At 38.4% G+C, this 14,793-nt stretch overlaps 2 protein-coding genes across 4 annotated transcripts; both read left to right on the top strand.

Moving 5' to 3' along the window:
- The first annotated feature begins 80 nt into the window (after positions 1 to 80).
- LOC128519966 (tubulin delta chain-like) lies at positions 81 to 6,009 on the top strand. The gene is made up of 10 exons (XM_053493963.1): positions 81 to 474; positions 1,118 to 1,213; positions 1,287 to 1,348; positions 1,825 to 1,962; positions 2,151 to 2,292; positions 2,366 to 2,557; positions 3,472 to 3,564; positions 3,700 to 3,775; positions 4,469 to 4,604; positions 4,746 to 6,009. The coding sequence occupies exons 1-10, from the start codon at positions 377 to 379 to the stop codon at positions 4,970 to 4,972; spliced, it is 1,260 nt and encodes a 419-aa protein (XP_053349938.1). The 5' UTR covers positions 81 to 376; the 3' UTR covers positions 4,973 to 6,009.
- A 948-nt stretch (positions 6,010 to 6,957) lies between these two features.
- Positions 6,958 to 13,827, top strand: rbm12bb (RNA binding motif protein 12Bb). Of its 3 annotated transcripts, none has more exons than XM_053494616.1 (2): positions 6,958 to 7,299; positions 10,355 to 12,581. In XM_053494616.1, the coding sequence occupies exon 2, from the start codon at positions 10,375 to 10,377 to the stop codon at positions 12,223 to 12,225; it is 1,851 nt and encodes a 616-aa protein (XP_053350591.1). In that variant the 5' UTR covers positions 6,958 to 7,299; positions 10,355 to 10,374; the 3' UTR covers positions 12,226 to 12,581. The 3 variants fall into 3 exon arrangements, 2 of the variants coding, with proteins under 2 accessions (XP_053350591.1, XP_053350590.1); XR_008357932.1 differs by lacking the exons at positions 6,958 to 7,299; positions 10,355 to 12,581 and adding exons at positions 7,307 to 7,764; positions 13,357 to 13,827; XM_053494615.1 differs by lacking the exon at positions 6,958 to 7,299 and adding an exon at positions 7,316 to 7,764.
- Positions 13,828 to 14,793: the final 966 nt, after the last annotated feature.

Below are 14,793 nucleotides of genomic sequence, written 5' to 3'. Positions count from 1 at the left end.
CAATGCACCGGTTTCGACTCCTCCTCCTCCTCCTCCTCCTCTTCAACAGCGTTCAAAGCGAAGACGACACTGATAAGCAAACTTCGGCGTGCAATGAGCTCCCCAATACCGCTTATAACCGCGCAAACTAGGCCAGGTCGATACGGCTACTACATGTTAGTGTCGGAGTTGTCGACTATTCGTGCGTTTGTTGCACGGTATTGCTCTGAGAGCTCACAGCACTTGGGCACTATTTAGGACTCGGGATTAGGATGGCAGCTATGTAGCTGTTACCATTGTTTGTAGTTTAGTTTTTTTTTCCGTTTAGAATATCGAACATTACGTCATTGATTCGGCGTGAAATAACAATGTAAAGTTTCCCTGCAGTCTTAAAAACATGTCTGCTGTAGTGCTGCAAGTTGGACAGTGTGGAAATCAGCTGGGCCTGGACTGGTGGAAGCTCTTAACTAAAAAGTCAAAACAGCAAAAGAAAAGGTAACTTACCTTTATACTTACTTACTATTAAACCAAGCAAAAATTATTCAACTTTATATAGACGCACACTATAAGGGCAAAAGTATTTGGCATATGTGTTCATCAGTGCCCTTATCCCCAGTGAATTGCAATCTTAATGCTTTAGCATACCAAGACATCTTGGATCATAGTTTGCTTCCAACTTTGTGGCAACAGTTTGGGAAAGGCTCTTTCTATTCCAGCATGACTGTGCTCCGCTGTGCCCAAAACAAGGACTATAAAGACATGGTTTAATGAGCTCGTTGTGGAAGAACTTGGCCCTCACAGAGCTCTGACCTCAACTCCATTGAGCACCTTTGGGATGAACTGGAACAGAGATTCTGAGCCAGGCCTTCTCGTCTAACATCACTGCCTGATCCAATGAACGGGCACGAATTCCCACAAAAACACTTCAAAATCTAGTAGACAGCCAAGAAGCGTGGAAGCTGTAATAGCTGCCACAGGGGGACCAACTCCATATTGAAGTATATGTATTTGGATGAAATGTCATTGCAGGTTTGGCCAAATACTTTTGTCCATATAATGTGATTTTTTATATATATATATATATATATATATATATATATATATATATATAAAATCATCCACTTTTGTTCATTTTTAGGTGTCCATTTAGCTCCAGAAATGGTCACCTAGCAGCAGTATGTGTTGACACTGAGCCCAAAGTCCTAAGAAAAGCGCATGAGTTTGTCAAAACCAAGTAAGTCCAAAAAAATTATCCCAATAATCCCACTTATCATTTAAGAAATTTCAGTTTTATTTCTGTCATCCAGGGAAATCCATCCATCCAACATTATTGAGGGGAAAGGAGGACGTGGAGGAAACTGGGCATATGGTCAGTACCACAGGCATGATTAATGATTAGATAGATACCATAGATACTATGGATAGATAAACAGATAGATAGTGGGAGGCCAAAGTGCTAACAACTACATCTACTTGGTGACCATAAAAATATTAAATATACATGATGTAAGCCCTATGTATACTTCAATTGTACTTAAAAAAGTTAGCTTACAGTTGTTACAAAATAATAAAACATACAAATATCTGACGATTAAATTTAAGTTGCTTTTTTTTCTTAATGTTTAAGAAACAACAAGAATACATAAATGACTCAGTATTTTACGCAAGATACATACAAGCAATGTTTTTAAAGACAATAACAATTAACTGTAACAGACATATGAGGTCAGTCATTTGCTCAAGTAAAACAATGTTTATGACTGCATGGTGCAATGCTGCAATATTTGTTGTGGTATTTTCATTGTGGTTCTGCAAACCAATGTAACCGGAGCTGCTGTAAAACAGGTTACCATGGAGGCCAAGGTGAGGCTGAAAATGGCTTACTCCAGCGTACAATGGAGGCGTTGCGTCGAGAGGCGGAGAGACAAGATTACTATGGTGGAATTGTTGCCCTACACAGTCTGAGTGGAGGCACAGGCTCTGGTGAGCACTATGACCCTGCAGTCAATGTCAATATTTAATTACTCCATCAAAAACGTGAACTCGGAGCCTTCAATGTGGAAAGGACATTAATCCAGTAAAGAAGACAAAAAATAGAAGATAAAATTATTTAATCCCTTTTTTTTTTACTTTGATACTTTGTGTTTGTTTTCACTTTTATGGGCGAGCAGGTCTTGGTTCACGACTATGTGAGGAAATTCGTGAGGCGTTTCCCGCGGGTCATATCCTGACCGTGTCCGTGGTCCCTCATCAAAGCGGAGAGAGCCCACTCCAGCACTACAACACTTTACTAAGTCTAGCAGCACTGCACAGGTTCACAAATAATACCTTGATCTGTATACAAAGTATTTTCCACAGCTCTGTGTGACCAAGTTCTCCCTCGCAGGTCAGCTGACGGCATACTCCTGTTTCATAATGACCATGTATTAAGTCGCGCTGGATTTCAGCAGAAATCCCACACAGGGCATGAAGCTGTCTCCTGTGGTTTTTCACAAAGCACTCTCTCTGCAATGAATGCACATATAACCTCATGCATGGCTGGACTCCTGCTGCCTGTGAACACCCTTACTACAAGAAGGTAAATTTGATTCTGTGTAAAAACTTTGCTCTTGAGTGTGACTTTATTAATGTAATATTTTTAAACTAACTTTTAATATTACTTCATTTTAGGCCTATGAGATGATGCTTTATTTTTTTTAATTCAGTATTTTTCATAGTGTTTATTAATACAACATATAGCCAAAAATATAACCATCGCACAAATCTAACCACAATACAAACATTTTTTACTTACCAAAAGCACTCAGCTTTATAGAATCTATTTGTGTGCTGCAGCATTACAGTTTTCTTTCACTGGAAATAAGAGGCCCAAACCTGTTCTAGCATGACAATGTCACTGCGCACAAAGTAAGTTCTGTGAAGATATTGTTTGACAAGTTTGAAGTGGAAGACCTCTAGTGGTGACACAGAGCCCTGACCTCAACCCCACTACATGCTTTTGAGATGAACCAGAACAATGACTGCACTCCAGGCCACCTCACCCGACAACAGAGGCTGACCTCACTAATGATCTTATGGCTGAAGGGCAAAATCACCACAGGCACGCTTCACAACCATGTGCAGGGGTTCTAAATTCAAATTTAAGGTCCGGTCATTAAATTTCCTTTAAGACGAGTTTTCGTCTTAAACGGTTTCAGACTGCAGAAGACAAACTTCTTTTAAACTTCCCGGAGGAAGATTAAATATGTGTTGATCTGTATATTCATCTTTGCTAGATTACTGGTTTATTAATTATTCTCATTGATCAGAAAAGCATCAGGGTCCGGATGACACCCTAATTTAGTAGAAAGCCTTTGTAGAAGAGTGGAAGTTATAATAATAGCAAAGCAGGGGCAAAATCTGAGATGTTGTTCAACACGCACTATAGCTGTAATGGTCTGGTGTTCGTTTATTCATCTCATGTTTTTTGTGTAATTAATGATTTCTATAAAGTTTCAGTTTGGGAGCTGAACCATGGGAGTTGATGAGATCTGTGTGCCCAGTTCCTACAGCCAAACTACTCTACACCACTCAGGCGTCTGCTAGGTAAGTTGCAATCAAAAGTTGCTGAAAAAGTGTTAATATATTTTATTTCTTTTTGTGACTTCATATATTTTACTGATGCATATTAATGGATAGTTCATTTGTACCCTGCTAATAACTTTTAATGTTTGTCTCTAGTGCAGTGTCACACTGGGACACTTTAGTGAGTGAAACACTTAGGAATCTACCCCAGCTTTCACCTGATGTAAAACCTGTATCCTTAAATAAGCACTATGTAAATAAGGATAATTTGCATGTTTGGTGAAGTCGCAGAGCTTAGTTTCAAGCCTCATGTAGTACTCATAAAAATGTATTCTAGATCGTAGAGACTTCCTTACAGTACAGTACTTAAGTGTTACAGATAGACCATAAAAAGAATTTGATAAAAATTTTTAACGCTGTGAGAATTTAAAACAGTTTAAGCTACTTACAGAATTTTTTTCTTTTTTTTTTTTTTTGTAAATTGTGCTGTGCTTTTGTTTATGTGCATCAGTGATTTCAGTGGAACTTAAGACTGTGCATAAGAAAAGATTATATGTAATTATTAATAATTAACCCTTTAATGTAGTGACATATTATTTTACATGGTAGTATGCAGTTAGGGGTGTGGCAGAAGTATTAAAAAATCAGTGTTACAGGAATAAAATCATTTTATTGTCGTACATCAAATCACAACCTCTCAGCACAAGCTTGTCTTGTTATTTTAGCTCTTACTATATGCCCTGCTGATACACAAAAGTGTTGTCACCTCCTTTCTCATCACACTTTTTTAAAATATATTTTTTAAATTCAGTATTCTCTAACCAGAACTGCAGTTGAAATTCCTGTTCCAGATGTTGCAGGGTTACTGTCTAAAATGACACTTTTACATAAATACATCCTGGTTACTCCTTAAAGCTGAATGCAGTATTCTAGTCGTGCAGTGCTAGCGGTTGCACGTGGCGACCAGGACAACTCGTTCATCGCTTCGAATGTCCTGCAGAAGTTGCGGCAAGCACATAGGTGTGTCGACTGGAATCCTTTTCCTGTTGACCACTGGACGGGTGAGTTCCATTTTCCACATCGTTTGCTCAGTTTTGCATAAAGGAATCCTATGACACTTTTTTTTTTTGGTAGAATGCTAGTATGTGAAATGGTGCAGAGCCATGCTTAACATGCGTAACATCTTTTTTCTTCTTTTCCAGATCCCCGAAATGAAGCTAGCGTCTCCTCGTCGGTCCGCACGCTCACTGTGTGTTCCAACCACAGCAGTGTCACAAGACTGATAGGCCACGTAACTCAACGTGCCACTGAGATGTTAAGCGCACGAGCATATCTACACTGGTACGAACGTTATGGTGTCGAAACAGAAGAGTTTCAACAGGGAATCAATACGCTGTCCAGTATTATCGAGGAGTATGAGTCTCAGTAATGCGTAGAAGTGTTAGACAGTCATGAATGCATTCATGTGATATCTATAAATATAAACGTGGATGGTTTTTTGATTCCTAGTTTTGTACTTGGCATTTTAAAAACTCTTCATGCAGCATTTTCAAAGGTCAAAGGCTTAAAATATTTATCTATTGCTACGTCTACTCCAGGGGAAAAATCTACTGTGAAATTTGCTAATAAATGAAATTTATCTCCTGTTGTTTTAAACCATTCGTAAAACACAATTTTAACTAAACAAACAAACAAAATACAGAACTTTGTGTCTAAGTTGATGTTTTGCCAGAATGAATGAAGTTATAAAAGCTTGAAGTGGAGAAAAATGTAGGAAGCGTGGTGGGGGTTCAGGGATTATATGGTGGGGTTTAATGTGGCATGAGGTGGGGGTGAAATGCTACAAAACAACTTCAAACCTTCCACCCCCACAAAAACTTTGTCTAAGAGTCAGGTTATCTCCTGTTGTCAGTTATATGTTATAGCTGCAATAAACAGTCATTCCCTAAACAGCCCCTAATCAACCTCTCTCTCCCACTCTCTCACACACACACACACACACACACACTTTCTCGCTCTCTTGCACATACAAATGCTTTCTGTTCTTTTTCTGGAAGAAATCAGAAAGCCATACCGTGACCAAGAGTACCTACAGCTGTGATTTCTTCCACAACTTCCCCACAACAACTATAAGAATGACTGTCAAACAACGATCCATTTTAAAATCTGATTATTAGTCCTAGTATTATTGATACATACTGTATGTAGAGCTGTTAACAGAACTGCAAATCTACACCCTTACCTTGTCATAAACACTATCTGATCCCAAAAGGACAAACTAGTAATTAAAAAAAAAAATTTCTTCTTTAATAAAAACCTAAAATAAAAGAATGTATAAAAATACTATACAATATGGCTTGTGGATGAATACACAGAAAAAACACTGGTACTTTGCATGGTAAAGCTACTGTATAAAAGTTCTTCCATTTATATGCATTGTGTTACAATAAACCAAATACAACTTTATGTGAAAATTTAACCATGCTTTTTGTTTACAGTATTGTTCTGACAGCAAGCACTGTTTATGCTTGACATTGTGTATGAGGCTTCTGTTCATGAAGAAATGCGTTTTAATGGTGTAAAAACAAATGCCATTTATAGTGATGCTTGCTGCAGTTTTTAAAAGATAGGGTACGTTTCAATGCAGGTTGCTGCCAATTGCAGTTGTTATTTTCATTCATAAATGCTGGATAAATGTTATTGCATAAGTTTAACATTAGAACAACAAAATGCAGCTAACGTGAGTAACATCCTGTAAACTATATAGGTTTTTCACATGCAATTTATTAAACACTTAGGACAAATGTATTATTAGTCTGAAATGTTAAATAGTTTTGAGAATCAGCTGATTATGGACAGTGATTTTGTGAGTGTTAGTAACCCAAGAGACGTAAATACATTTTGCCCTATTCATTTATTATATATATATATATTTTAATCTGACAGCACCTGTAGCACTTCACCTGCATATTTTCTCAACAATGTATTCAGATTAAGAAAAACTGTAATGGAGTATCAAAAGTAGAAACTAAAAATCCATTTCATATAACTCACATAAATGTAAAATTCTAACAACTTTGTAACAACTTCCTAACAAGAGGGGTGTCCTTTTTATTAAATTTACACTCATGAATAAAAAAACTTGTGTATTATAGAATTATAGTAAATGTATTATAGAACATTTGTCCTCTTCCTTCTTTTTAAAGAAACAAAAAATAGTCTTTAAAAAAAGACAGGGAAAAAAAACCTTTGGATAAAAATATGAATATCTAACAAAATCTTTCTGTAAAATCTCAGGTCTAAGACAAATGCTCGATGGTTTGAAGAGCAGAGTTACAGAAAGAGCAACTGGTGTTAATATTCTCTTTATAAATCTTTAAAAATATATATTTGACTGGATAATATTTGTACAATCATTTAAATGAGATTTATCATATCTTGTTAGGGTTTTTATTTCAACTCTGTCAACAATGTTTTGCTCATACTGTATATCATCACGATCCCTTGTCACATGACCAAGTACGCCTTTTGCAAATGTTCTGAGGACGAGTAAAATTTGCATATTAAAACAAAGTCCTTATGTATTCTGGCATGGCGGTTATAGTATACAAGTTTTTTTTCCTTAAATAATTTTTTAATCATTTGGGGCGGCACAGTGGCATACTGGTTATCACTGTGGATTGCACCTCTGGGGTTTGGGTTCGATTCCAGCCTCGGGTCTGTGTGAATAGAGTTTGCATGCTCTCCCTGTGTTTGGTGAGTTTCCTCTGGGTACTAAGGTTTCCTCCCACGATCCAAAAACATGCAGGTTCAGCCAAATGCACCCAGTCCAGGGTGTACCTCGCCTTGTGCTCTAAGCCCCCTGGGATACACTCCACCGCGTCTTTTTTACACAGGATAAAGCAGTATAGAAGATAAATGCATGAACATTTGTTGTGGTTCTTTGAGGTAAACGCCTTATGTGTCTTCACTCTCCCGCCACCATGTGTAATTGCCCTCAGTGCTGTAGATGGCGGTGTGAGCTGCAGCTCTGTGTTTGTAACCAGCGCAGAATAAGAGAACTCGGGCGCTCCAGCTGGCTCTCTGCAGGGCCGGACGATTTACCGACACGTTTTCTTGTTAAAAGAAGACCAAATAACAGCAGAAACTCAGCGACCTGCTGGTAAACAAGCAGAGCAGAGGGTTATAAGCTAGACAAGGTGCCGGTCCGGGGCAGCTTGTGTAAGTGATCCGGTCTTGCGCTAACGTTACTCATCTACGTCTTGATTTGTGAAGTGCGTCATCATGGCGGCTGTAGCGCGCGCGGTCCGGCTTAGCACACGACACTGCTCTGTGTTTGTGGTTTTCCAGGTGTTTGGGTTTATCTTCCTGTTTTCCACCGTGTCCTGTCGCGGTGTTCTCTTTTCCACCACGAAACTACTTTTCCTGACTTTTTAAAGATGTATTTGGCTTATCTTATGGAATATTTTTTCTATTATTTTAAGATTTTCACGTGTATACGATACGGCACGATACGCTCTCGGGACTCTGTAGTCTAATTCTTTTTGTTTGTTTGTTTGTTTGTTTTAAAATGCGCATTGAACGAAAGCGGAAGTGTTGCCGAATATTAGTTTATGCAAACATGTGCTATGCGAGTTCAATCACGTGATGGCACTTTTCAAACTGCCGCTTCGAGAACGCATGGATAGGATTTAACTAATAGCGCCGCCCTGTCGGATAGTCGTGGCTATTTCGTTAAGATTTGCGTGTCCGAAAAATAATAACAGAAAGACATTATTTCTTAATAATGCATACTACTACTACTAATAATATCTATAATATTATGAATTCTTCCAAAATAAAGGTGTTAAGACATTATTATTATTATTATTATTATTGAATAGTCATGGCTAATGCTTCAAGATTTCTCATGTTATAAAAAATATTCTATAACTATAATCCATTTAGTTAAACCCATTACATAATTATATGTTTACTGGTATGAGGTAAAAAAGAAAAGTAAAAAGAAAGGAGTAAAATAAGATAAGCAAAATTCATCCTTTTGGTCCTTCAGGTAGGTTTTGGTGTGGGTGTATGTGGAAGCTGGTTTGGTCGCAGTGGTGACTGTGTTCTGTGGAAATTTGTGGACTGGGAAAATTAAGCATCATGTTTGTTGACCTGGATGGTTTTCAATTCCATGCTTGAATACTTCCCATTTTTTTCTTCCCTGGGTTTCTACCGGCTTGCGTTGCTGTTCATGCAGAGTGTCACATGTCCATACTGGTTTCCTCCGGATCTCTGGTTACTTCCTACCTCCTGAAAGCATGCTAGTATATGGATTGGCTTCACTAATCTGCCCTTATATGTGTGTATGTGTACGTAACGCCCTTGCCATGGACAAGTGTTCCATCCATGCTGTATTACAGCTTCATCTTTGTTACTCCGGATTCACCTCAGCTCTGACCAGGATAAAGTTGTTGTCTTTGTGTGTCTCTCATAAGGACGTGCCAAAAAATGACCTTTTTGGCTGTTACAAAAGCAGCTGTTCATATTGCACCAGATGATGTCTCAGGCCATGGGATTGCATGCTTATGTAAAATGAAAAGTAGAGTATTAAGCTGTTTTAAATTCAAAGTTAAGTCTGACTAAAATAGTTTTGTGACTTTCCAGTAGGGTTTTTTGTTTTTAGTTGTCAAAACTAAATTAACCCAATGGTAATTTGGCAAAGCATCAGAGCAACGGCAACATTGTTCAACAGGTTCATTTTGAAAGTTAGTTTTACTTTGATGAAATGATGTGGGAACAATGTTGACTACATGATGATGGAAAAACAAATGCCTCTAACACACAATGTAGCAAAAACAACTTTAAAACCAAATTAACACCAAAATGTTGTTTTATGCGTGACTCAAACTCTGAGCATGGTAATGGGAGTGCTGTTTGCTTGGTATTACAGTGCAGTAATTTGGGAGCAATAAGATTTGGGGATAAGATTTCCCAGAAGAATAAACAGAAAGCTAACACTGGAATATCGAGAGATGCATGACGTGAGACACCTGTGGAGTCTAAATCCTGTTAGTAACTTAAGGGACCATGGATGTTAACAGTCATTGTGCAAATGCACTTCAATCAGCATAGATGCTCTATATAAAGGTTGTTCAACGTCATTTCATCAATGTCATTTTACCTTTCAAAAACAATGTTTTCCCGACTGTGAATGTCATCACAGTGTCGTAACAACTACTATATTACAACGGTCATCCAGTGATAGGGTTCCAGACGGGCTAATTCTTCAATCGGAATTGAACGTCGATGTGCTTTGAAACAGAAAAGTGATTTTGGATGAAGTCTCAGACATGATGGAACTGGTCAGGTTACTCAGTCTGTGAATCCATTTTTTTGTTGATCTTATTGTGATGCGAACTGTCATTCAAGTGGATTTGTTTATCCTGGTTGTGTTAAATGAACAGTCTTTCAATTTCCGCATCGTCAGAGATAACAGGTCACGCTTCGATCATGAGAAAATTGTACGGAACGAATGTTGGATTGCTCATGATGCATGTTTGTTTTTTTATTTTGTTCTTGAGACCTGGAGTGCTGTTATTGTGGAGGACAAGACAGAGGATCAAATAACCGTGTTACTGAAAACAGGAAATCAGTTGTTGAGTTACATGCGGATGGCGTCTCATAATTATCTTCTGTATTTATGATAAGTGCTTTGCGGTCCATTATTAAGCATTGGTTTTGGAAAATGGAAGACTTTGAATATTGTGACATGGTGGAGCATTGTCCAAGATGGAGATAACACTATAATGTGTACTTTTGTCTGCAGGTGCTGTTGTGTGCGCAATCATGGCGGTGGTCATCCGCTTACAGGGACTTAGAATCACAGCTGGTTCTGAGGACATTCGCAGGTTCTTCACTGGCCTCAGAATACCCGATGGTGGGGTTCATATAATTGGCGGAGAGCTTGAGGAAGCATTCATAATTTTCGCGTCCGATGAAGATGCTAGACGAGCAATCACTCGCTCAGGAGGATGCATTAAAGGCGCTCCAGTCAACTTGCTTTTGAGTAGCAAGTCAGAGATGCAGAAGGTTCTTGAGGAAAGCACAAGGAAACCAGAAGCGGTGAACAGGAGGCATTACAAGGAGGTTGTCAAAAAAACAGTAGTTGAAGGGAGACCTACGTCACTGTTAGAGGGCATGAAAGTAGATATCCGAAGAGGAGATAATCAGAACATGGGAAACAGACCACCTGTAGCTTCTTCTAATGACTCAAGAGCTCAGAATAAATCCGGGGTTAATGATTGCCTTTATGTGTATTTGTCCGGAATGCCATTCTCAGCAACGAAAGAGGATGTCCGTGTCTTTTTTGAGGGAATACAAATTGATGACCTAATTTTCATGCGAAACAAATTTGGAATGTTCAGTGGATGTGGTTTGGTTAAATTTAGAACCAGAGAGGATGCCACTCAAGGTCTGAGGAGAGATCGAAAATACATTGGGCCACGTTACATCAGAGTAATGCCAGCCTCTGAGCATCAGTGGAGCAAGTCGGGGGGTTTGGTTCAACCAGAAGGTGCAAGTCAGAGAAGATCTCGCTCTCCCATTCGCCAACGGTCGCGTTCTCCTTCCAATGAAGAGTTTGGTGTGTTGTATGAAAACCTTCCGTATTCAGTTGAAAAGCGAGACATAAAAGCTTTACTCTATCCGGTGTCCGTGACAGACGACCAGATCAGTATTTTTCTTGATGACAATAGTGGCAGGAGCAAATCCGCTATTGTGGTGTTCAGAAATCTAAAGGACTATTGTTCTGGCCTGGCTCACCACAAAGAAACATTTCTGCACAGCATTGTTTATGTGTCTCCAGTCTCCAAAGAAAAGATCGCCACTATACTAGAATCTGCTTGTAACCTAAGAGAAGACCATGGACGATCCAGCAGATCGTCTGAACGTTCGCAGAAGAGTGCTTTGGACTCGGAGAAACAGTGCATATATGTTCGCAACCTGCCTTTTGATGTGCGTAAAGTAGAGATCATGGACTTCTTCCATGGATTCCAGCTTTCAGAGGACAGGATAATCCTGCTCCATGATGACAGAGGAGCTGGGCTTGGTGAGGCTTTAGTGGTTTTTCAGACAGAAAAAGAGGCAATGATGGCACAGTCTCTGAACGGGCAAAGATTTCTTGGATCCGAGGTCATGCTTAAATGCATCACCTGGGCTCAGATGCAAGAATTTGGTATTGACAGGAGCAGCATGCCTGAGAGGAACCTTCAAAGGAACTCGCCAAATTTCCTTAATGACAGGATGTATCAGGAAAAATTTGACTCAATTCCAGATGCTTCTCGTTATGGTTCTGGAAACAGCGGTCCATTGGATCAGTTTGAAAACCCTGATGGTTATGGACAGGGACCAAGTGGACCGCAGTCTCGTCAGTGTGGACCATCTGACCAACATTTTAATCGTCCGACGTGCGTCAGGTTGCTCAATTTGCCCTCTAAGATAATGGTTGATGAAATCTATGACTTCTGTTATGGGTACAGAGTAATTCCTGGATCAGTCTCATTGCAGTACAGTAGAAGTGGAGCACCTACAGGCACCGCAACTGTTGTGTTTGAAAGCCACAGTGAGGCATTCACTGCTGTCCAGGAATTAAATGGAAGACCCATTGGTACGAGGAAAATTAATGTTGTGTTTGTGTAGAGTAAGAGACTTTTGGGCATTTCTGTAGACATCTCTTTATTATGACTTGACCCCTTTTTTCCTGCCTCATAAAGAAGAATGCATGAAAGATTAATTGATCTTTATTAATTTTAATTGTTCTTTTGTGATGTACATTTTTTTTTCTTGTTGTAATGTTATAATATGTTACTATTCTACAATAATCTGTGTTTAAAATCTATTTGCTTTCCTTCTTGTTCTCAAGTAAATGTGTGGTAATAGTGCTGATTTTGAAGTCACTGTATTATTGATTTGGGAAGGATGTCTACATGCTACCTTTTGTAATCACCTGATTTTTATGCTACAGTATATACTGACATAAAAGCTTGTGTTCATTATGCTGGAGATGGTAAATTTATTTGAAGTCTTGTACAACACAAGGTGTAATGAAACAAAATGTACCTCTCTTAACTTCTGTGAAGTTTGGAGGAAAAATCAAAATGTTCAGCTGTTCAGTGAAATTCACTGACCCTACTCATCAAGGTTTAATATTCTTAATATCATACTTCAATGGACATGCAGTGCAAGTCATCTGGTAGTGATGCAACAGATAAAATTTTTGTTACAAGCGCATCAGTTAATGCTCACATCACTAACTGATGTGAACACCCGAATTTAATCGAGTGTTTCAGAAACTGATCATCTTTGTGGGATTTTCACACACAACAATCGCATGAGTTTACTCAGAATTGTGCAAAGACGCATCCAGAGAGTTTCAGTTCTGCAGATGAAAATGTTGTGGTGAGAGAGGTCAAAAAAGGATGACAAGACTAGTTTGATTTGACTGGAATGTTACAAAGCTCTATCTGACACACTTTAAATCTAATAAGCATTCTGAAACCATGGTGAGCAGAAAAGCATTTCCAGGAATCTGAGGCTATCGTCGACACAGTTTCACTGAAACTAGAGAGTTGAGAATTAGGAAAAGACCAGGTTATGCTTTTTCATTTATTCTCCACCCAGTTTGGTGCGCCATGGTGCATAAAAAATCCCAGGAGATTTTTCTGCAATAAACAACCCCCTACCCAATTATTTGATTTGACCTTTAACAGAAGCTCTTGACCTGTATGATTTTATGCGTTGTCCTTTTATTGGTTTTTCAACTTTGCTCAGACTCACAGAAGCATACAACATGTTTCCAGACTGTATGAGGTTTCACCCAAACGACAGCTACCCATCCTGAGTACCTGGGATGTCCTGAATTCCACCAGATGATGATGTGACCTGGCAGCTTCATCAGGCCCTGCTACAGAAAAAAGGCGTTAAGCAATGGTGTCTATAAGATATGTTTTTTTAAAATATTATTTTTACACAATATGCATGACTTTTATATATGCATTTGTTATAATGGATCAAGTTACATTTTAATTTAACATGAGAAAAATGGAGAACTTCTTTGGTCTATTGAATTCCTAATGTTGTTAACGCCCTCTTTTGCTGTGGTTGACACAAATCTTTTTTTATGTTCATTTTTATTGAAATTAATAGATGACAACGATCAACAATGTTTTACAACAATAATACTACCGTTCTTATTACCAAAGCTCAGTGTTATTAAAATGCATGAAGTGTTTGTGTGCAAATAATTAAAATAGAATGGGTAAATATGATCTTTTTGATGATCAGTATGTTAATTATATTTCCAGACAATGTTTTATATTCAGTGTGTAGCATATTGTCAATACTTTTGATGATGTTAGTCTTTTGGCTGCTCTCAATGAGGAGTCACCACAGCAGGCCATGCCAATCTGCACACAACGTGGCATACACAAGGATGCCCTTCCTCACGTAACACTTCCATTTTGTCTGTGCTTGGGACTGACACTGCATCCAGGGGCTGGGCTTTGGGCATTGGGTCTTAAACCGGCCTTTAAACCCACCAATGCACTAAATCCCAATTATTTTGACAAATTAAAAATAAAGTCTCTTAGAGCTCTTGTTAAAACACATGGGAATGAACCAATGTGCAGCTAACATAACACTCCAGTTTTCCAGACCGTTTGCTATATTGTGCTATTGACAGTTTAAATAAGTGTGTATATAAGCTCATTTGATCATATATATATAGGCTATATATATATATATATATATATATAATTTTTAAACACAGTTGTATGTGCTTCTGCCACAATGACACACACTCCATATGTAAACAGGTCTGCTAGTTTGGATTGCTATCTGACCAGACTGCTTATTACCCAAAATGGCGGATCATTCCCACACGACTGGGTGATGACGTCATGTTCCGGAGTCCTTAGTGATTGTGCGCTTGTGTAGGGAGCATGGAATATTTGGGGATTACTATTTAGCTGTTGCAACTAATCCTGTGGTTTTAAACGTATTTATTCGTAGGAGTACCCTAAATCCAATAAAAAAAAACACACACACACACAAACACACACAACGAAATATTACGGACAACTAAGCCTATAGTTATGTGTGAAAATATATGCAGTAGCGGTGAAGCAAATAGTTGTGTTTTGACGCACGCTTTGCATAAAAGATAATTTTTTTTATTAAAGCATAAAAAATATATTATTATTATTATTA

The sequence above is a fragment of the Clarias gariepinus genome, chromosome 4 (genome assembly GCF_024256425.1).
Source record: "Clarias gariepinus isolate MV-2021 ecotype Netherlands chromosome 4, CGAR_prim_01v2, whole genome shotgun sequence".
NCBI lineage: Eukaryota > Metazoa > Chordata > Actinopteri > Siluriformes > Clariidae > Clarias > Clarias gariepinus.
This window is presented reverse-complemented; position numbering and strand designations above follow the sequence as displayed.